The sequence below is a fragment of the Carcharhinus amblyrhynchos genome, chromosome 3 (assembly GCF_965287045.1).
Source record: "Carcharhinus amblyrhynchos chromosome 3, sCarAmb.v2.hapA, whole genome shotgun sequence".
Lineage (NCBI taxonomy): Eukaryota > Metazoa > Chordata > Chondrichthyes > Carcharhiniformes > Carcharhinidae > Carcharhinus > Carcharhinus amblyrhynchos.
The window spans coordinates 127,773,101-127,780,489 of NC_137326.1; the positions used below are offsets into that span (position 1 = coordinate 127,773,101).

The window sequence follows — 7,389 nt, forward strand, 5'->3', positions numbered from 1 at the left end:
CCCAGGCCCCTAGTGCTGTGAGACAGCAGTGCTAACCGCCATGCCACCCAGGGGAGAAGTAACATGCCCTTTCAGAGCGTGGAAGTGCTTTTTGGAGAGGTTTTGAGATTGTTAAAAGTGGACATGAATGTGCGTAAAAAGTGGATAAACTCATTGGAACTATCAAATGCAGCCATGTAAAAAAAGAGAGACCGAGCATAACATGACTCGGGTACCCTTGACCTTTGTCCCAGTAAGTTGACACTTCCCTGAGAAAAAGTTCAGGATAATTGGCTCCAATCGTTGTAAAGATTTAGGTTTAAATTTCATTACCACAATGTACTTATTAGATAAATAATAACTGTGAGCTATACTGTCTCCAGTGCTGAAAGGTGGTAACATTACCATGTTGGAAAAGTGTTGTTGGCTGCAACCAATGTGACCAGGGAAAACTGTGTGACTTTAGGGGCATTCGGAATTTGTTTTAGGTGAGCCACAACATCCCCCGTTTGCAATGGACACTAGGACCTGGCTTTTGATGGTGAGCTGGAGTATTCAAATTGGCAGCCTTAACTCAGTGGGACTTTGAGAGAACAGCATTGTTATTTTGTGATACATTGTATGATGCCTATCTACCTACATCATGTTCTACAGCCTCCTCTCGTTACATGTTCTAATGCCCTCTCTTTATTGCATATTACCTGATACACTATTCTGCGTTACAATCTAATTTTATGGCACATTATACGATGCTGTCTTACAGTTTTATTCTGTGTGACTTGGTAGAGTCTCCATTAACTGGTATCATGGGCAGCAGGGTGGCGCAGTGGTTAGCACTGCCGCCTTAAAGCGCCAGGGAGCCGGGTTCGATTCCTGGCTTGGGTCACCATCTGGGCGGAGTTTGCATGTTTTTCCCTGTGTTTTCCCTGCATGGGTTTCCTCCCACAGTCTGAAAGACGTGCTGGTTAGCTGCATTGGCCATGCTAAATTCTCCCTCAGTGTACCCGAACAGGCACCAGAATGTGGCGACTAGGGGATTTTCACGGTAACTTCATTGCAGGGTTAATGTAAGACTACTTGTGACACTAATAAATAAATTTAAAAAGAAATCATGCTCTTATCCTGAAAAGAAGCATATTCTTTGACGAACGATAAACATGAACGTAGGAGAGCTGCTAATTTTCAGAGTATTTTTTATCTTTAATTATTAGCCAAACCAGATCACTAATGCTTTGTGTTAAATGTGTGGAATGCTAGGTACGGTGCTGATGCTAAGGTGGTCCACTTCCTTGGCAACACCAAACCATGGAACTACTCCTACAACCCAAAGACGCGATGCGTGACAGGAGATAGCCACGATTATTCACTGGTCACTCACCCGGAATTCCTCAACATGTGGTGGGACATCTTCACAACATCAGTCTCGCCGCTCCTTCCGGTGCACGGTATCTCAAATGAGCAAAGTAGCTCGGGCACGCAAGAGGTACGTTGCGACAGAAAATGTAGATGTAAGCATGCTGAAATAATATCAAGCAAAATGTTTGAGACATTTTGACATGTTGGAGATCAACTAACATGTAGACAAGCGGCTGTAGAAAAAGAAAGGTCCCTATTTAACAATGTGACATGTAGCTCATTTCCATTAGGGAAAAGTAGCTCCCTGTCTATTAGTTTTTGGGAATGCCAATAAATTAATTAAACAAATGCACCTATTTGTCCTTTATGCTAAGCTGTTGCCCTAGTTCAGATGTTCCCAAACTTTTCCAAATGCATATCCACTTCCCACATACCCCAAATAGCATAGCTTTATTATATTAGCTCCTTCCTGGGTAGTAAAATCCCAGATTCCATTACAAGACCATCTGTCTCCACCTGTGCAATATTGCCATCCCCATCACTGAAATAGTTACCCGTTCTTTGCCACGTTAATTGTTCGAATACCCTGCCTTTTCCTACAAGCTCCCACTTGTCCAAAACGCAGTCACCTGTATCCTGTTCCGCACTAACTCCTGTTCACCCATCACTAACATACACTGGCCCCCATCCCTACCCCACCTCAGGTTTTATTTAAGTTTCACATTCTTATCTTTATGCTCCTTCTGCACCTTTATCTCTGCAACGTCCTCCAAGTTTTTCCACAGCATCCTTTACTCCTCCTGTGTTCTTTATTTTGGGTAATTCCCTTCCTTTCCCCTCACTGGTTATGAAGCATTGGGTGGATATCGGCTTCTCTCTCTCTCTCCCAACCTCTTCTGCATGAGTACCAGTCTCTGCTTCTCACTAAACATCATCATGTTGGCTCTGCTTTGGCCCACTCCTGCTAAGCTCCCTCTCCTCAGCTCACGTCCATCTCCCTGCCAACTTCCATATGTGAAGCATCTTGGGATGTTTTTTATTGGTGTTAAAGACATCCTATAGATGCAACCTTTTGTTTCAATTTGCTATTTGGGTTATTGTTTTATATTTGCACACAGATCAACTGGATTTCTTTTGTCAGTATCCCTTTAAATGTTGGAAATATCACTTGTATTAAAAGCGAATGGTGCATTTAGCCAATAGAGCATTAGATGATGTAGATTTTCTGATTCTGTGCTATCAAGGGTTGGAGTTCTGTTAACAAGAAAGTCTTATGTTCTAGCCTAATTTGGTGAAGTGTTCAGCAGAGTCTCCTGTCATGGAATCATTGAATCCCTACAGTGCAGAAGGAGGCCATTCAGCCCATCGATTCTGCATCAACAACCATCCCACCCCAGACTCTATCCCCACAATCCCACATATTTACTCCGTTAATCCCTCTAGCCTACACATCCCGGGACACCAAGGGGCAATTTAGCATGGCCAATCAACCTAACTCACACATCTTTGGACTGTGGGAGGAAACCTGGAGCAAACCCACACAGACATGGGGAGAATGTGCAAACTCTGCACAGTCACCCAAGCCGGGAATCGAACCTGGGTCCCTGGTGCTGTGAGGCAGCAGTGCCACCCTGCATTGTTGGTCATGAAGAACCCTCTGGCCTCACCAGCTCCTCCTAGTTCCTTCATGCTGATCAGCTGAACCATTGTCTCAAAGGAACCTCACCCCTGCTGGTGTCTAAGGGGCTGCCTTGATAGCAGACGAGGCACTCTTAGCAGACGAGGCACTCTTCTCTGCCTGGATGGGAGACATGAGTCTCTCAAAGCCCTTGGTGGCAGTTGAGATCAGAGGTCTGGAGCCATTGACACCCCCCCCCACCCTCCAAAACCCACCTCAGATCCCATGAAGTCTAACTCTAGCCAACCGTCTTGCACCTTGGGAAGCTGCAGGCTGTTAGCAGAGTATCTCACTTCTCCAGGAATTGAATCGGGTAAGTCTCTCCTTCCTGGATGGTGCATTACTCCAGGTGACCCTGCCAGCTCCCACGTGGTTTGGAAAAACTCTAGTAGTCCGCTGAGCCCTCAGACCGACACTTGGGAAGCACAGGGGTGAGCTAGGGGGGGCGCTGATGATCAAATGGAATAGAGATCTGTTCCCCTGGGATAAGAACCCATTGAACCATCCCTGGACCACAGCACATGTCCATGCTTTTACCAGGAAGCATCCTAATTTTTTTTTCTAATTCAGATACACACACACACACACACACACACACACAAAATAATGAGTCTACCCCACTGGACAATTTCTCTTGCATACCCTCCAGAAATATCTTATGTACTCCCAGGCATATCACAGCTTGGGAACCATTAGCCTGAGTTCATAGAATCCCGACAGTGCAGAGAGAAGCCATTCAGCCCATCCAGTCTGCACTGACCACAATCCCACCCACGCCCTATCCCCGTAACCCCCGTGTTTTACCCTTGCTAGTTCCCCTGACACTAAGGGGCAATTTACCAATCCACCTAATCCACACACCTTTGGGTGGTGGGAGGAAATTGGAGCACCCGGAGGAAACCCACACAGACACAAAGAGAACAAAGTGCAAAATCCGCACAGTCACCCAAGCTGGGAATCGAACCCTGGTCCCTGGCGCTGTGAGGCAGCAGTGCTAAGCATTGTGCCACTGTATCGCCCTTGAAGATGAATGAGTTAAACCCTTTAACGCGTAGGTGACTTTTAATTTATTAATTGTAGGCTTGTGAAAGGGACAAGTGATGATTTAGGACCCAGTTCAAACATTGCACAAGAAAAATGACCTGCCCAGTTTCTGCCTGCTTCTTGATCTCTGCTCCGTGTCATGCAGTGAATGTATATCTACATCAATTAAATGAACAATAAAAAGGCGGCAGTGTAGTCTTGGTTCAATCTGGCCATGGTTGTCCTGGGAACCGGCTTAATCGGGCAAAATTGTTCCCCCCTCACCCACCCCAAAACCCAAAAAATCTTGAGGAAAACTTCAACTTGCAGTCTTGTGTTTTGCATCCAAAGAACAGTTGCGGTTTTGCAGTGAGGGTGGGGGAAGGCGGCAGGAGGGGCGGGTGGGACATCACTCCCTTGAGGCTGAAATATTCGGAAAGGTCGAGAGCAGTCCGGCCACCTGAAACAGCAGTACGGCTGTTTTTAAAAGCTGTAACTGTGGGTCCCTGATTGATACCCGGGGTGCCAATGGGTAGAGCTTGCACCCTCTGCTTGGTTGTACTGGGCTCTGAGCTACCGAACCATCGCTCCTTAAAGGGACTGCTGGAGGCGGCTCAGAAAGAAAAGCCCCAAAGAAACCTTCAATTCTTTTGAGGCGCACGGTCAGGGGAAGTATGGCACAGTGGAATTATCACTGGACTAGCAATCCAGGGACCCAGGGTAATGCCCTGGAGACCCAAGTTCAAATCCCATCACAGCTGATGGTGAAATTTGAATTTTAAAAAAATTCTGGAATTAAAAGTTTACTGATGACCATGAAACCATTGTTGACGGTCCTCAAAATCTACCTGATTCACTTATGTCCTTTGGGGAAGGAAATCTGCTCTCCTTACCTGGTCTGGCCTATATGTGACTTCAGAGCCACAGCGATGTGGTTGAGTCTTAACTGCCCTCCAAGGGCAACTAGGGATGAGCAGTAGATTGTGGCCAGCGACACCCACATCCCGTAAAAATGAATTCGTAAAAAGGAGCAGAAATCTTGCTATCGTGTTCCCACCTTCACCTCGGATCGCCTTCCAGAACCATTTCCCCACCCATCCCAGACCTGACCCAGTGAGAGGGGGGGGTGACAATCCAACCCTCCTCTGTAACATGGGGCCGCTCGCCAGCCGCCTTTAGGTGTCGCCTGAGGTAAAACCCGACTCGTAATTTTCTAGCCCTTGCCGTCACCGTTAAAAAGATTCAGAACCGTGGCTCCGAGCTGTCCCCCCTCGGCATTTGCCGCCGTTTTTGTTCTCTTTTGAAATGTCGGATCTCTCTGGAAAGCGGGCGAGATGAGAAGCTGTTGTTGTTGTGCAAGTAACCTGATGTGTGAAAGTTCCCACATTGACTCTTTTTCTCTGTCTCCACAAATATGTCTGGCAACCCTTTCAGCCGTCATGCTTGGCCTATGCACTGGCTTTCTCTTGTGGCTTGTCATTCTGTAGGAAGGTATGCTCAACGTCAAAGGTCCCTATCCCTGCAATCAGTTCTCATTCAACTTTGGCTTGGTTAACTAACTTATGTGCACTTGTATCAGGGGGAAGTCCTGGCTTAACTTGATAGTATTGAAGTAAATGCTTTTTAAAGACTCTGCTAGCAAAGTACGTGACATCTTATAGTTAAAGGCCAATGGGTCAGCACCTGACGAGTGCATGAGAGGATTTTCTACTTGTATTTTATTTACTGTTTAATAATGGTCAGCACAGAGCTAGATTGCTGATCGGAGTTAGAGTAAGCATAACGTAGCTGGCGGAATGTTATATAACGCAGCATTTCAGTGACAAAGCGGTTAAGTTAGTTGTCTTCAAGTAGTTTAAAGAATTGTTCCGATGTAACGGTTCCCTCTCTGTGGATTGAAATTTTGCAGTTAAACCTGTCTTCAAATTTCCAGGAGGAAAAGTTGAGTGAGGCTGTTTCGCAGCTGTCGTTCACTCCCCCGCCTCCCGCCGTGTCCTCGGAAGAACGCAGGAAAAAGTGGGAACAGGGTCAGGCTGACTACATGGGGGAAGATTCTTTCCAGAACATCCAAAAGAAGCTGGACGCCTACTTGAACTGAGGGCAGGTGGACGGGACTCCCCATGTGGCTGCCCAGTGAGGGACTGAGTATGGAAGGTGTATAGCATCTCGGCTGGAGTTCAGTGCATGGCTGGTTTGTACTTTACCCGTTAGCGGCATGGTTTGGAATGGGTGGGGCCACCTGGCTGCCACCTAGGTGACGAACGTCAGTAGTAAGAAATGTGGCGAGAAAAAGGCCCGTGAAACCTCGCCCTGCAATCACCTGAGTCAAATCTCTTCCCGGTATTCAGTATTTTTGCACATGGACACACTGCCTACTGCTGTAACGCGCCTCCAGAAGGCTTTTTGCTTAACTTAGTAAGAGAGACTTAATTAAAATTTTCGAACCGTGTTATAGACACTGAATTTAACAGAGCTCGCAGTATTTTACAGGTGTTTGAAGTCGCTTCACATGCATGAAGAGCAATAACTTCTCCCCCCTCCATCCATGTACCCCCCCCATCCCACCCCCCACCCATCTGCTTTACAAAAGAAATACTTTACCCCCTTTTCCACTGTGACAAAAGGTAATTTCTATCTTTGAGACTTAATGATATGATGGGATGTCTGTGCACCGTACATAACCAGTACCTTGCAAGATTGTTACATAGAACTGAAGACCTTCTCCATCCACCGCGGTATTTGTGTTGTGATTAACCTGCTGATTTCTATGTGTCTCATAGCACTTTACCCACAGAATAAACTTACTGGTTTGAAACTGTTGAATTTATTCGCTGGATATATCTTTCCCGCGCGTTTAGTTGTCTCGCACATCCCACTGCACTGCATTATATTTCCAAGCCGTTTTACAAACCAGGGGAGGCAATGGCCCCGTGATATTGTCACTGGACTATTAATCCAGAAACTTAGCTAATGTTCTGGGGACCTGGGTTCAAATCCACGTGGATGGTGGAATTTGAATTCAATAAAAAAAATCTGGAATTAAGAATCTACCGATGACCATGAAACCATTGTCGGAAAAAGCCATTTGGTTCACGAATGTCCTTTAGAGAAGGAAATCTGCCATGCTTACCTGGTCTGGCCCACATGTGACTCCAGATACACAGCAATGTGGTTGACTCTCAACTACCCTCAGGTAAGTAGGGATGGGCAATGAATGCTGGCCAGCTAGTGACACCTATGTTCCAGGAATAAATTTAAAAATGTTTAAAAGCTACAGGATGGATGCAAAAAGAAAGACTTGCATTTATATAGCACCTTTTGCAACCTCAGGATGCCCCAAAGCACTTTATAGC

General features: G+C 46.1%; 1 protein-coding gene across 3 annotated transcripts in view; it reads left to right on the forward strand.

Annotated features, from left to right (window-relative positions):
• The window catches only part of gyg1a (glycogenin 1a), a 90,378-nt gene extending 83,515 nt beyond the window's left edge, over positions 1 to 6,863 (forward strand). Inside the window, exons 6-8 of one of the 3 annotated variants that reach the window (XM_080185975.1) lie at positions 1,237 to 1,462; positions 5,471 to 5,527; positions 5,970 to 6,863. In XM_080185975.1, the coding sequence (XP_080042101.1) occupies positions 1,237 to 1,462; positions 5,471 to 5,527; positions 5,970 to 6,134 (448 nt within the window). In that variant the 3' untranslated portion in view covers positions 6,135 to 6,863. Of the gene's footprint in view, positions 1 to 1,236; positions 1,463 to 5,470; positions 5,528 to 5,945 lie in introns of all 3 variants that reach the window. The other 2 variants (XM_080185973.1, XM_080185974.1) reach the window with 2 other exon arrangements.
• The last annotated feature ends 526 nt before the right edge of the window (positions 6,864 to 7,389 follow it).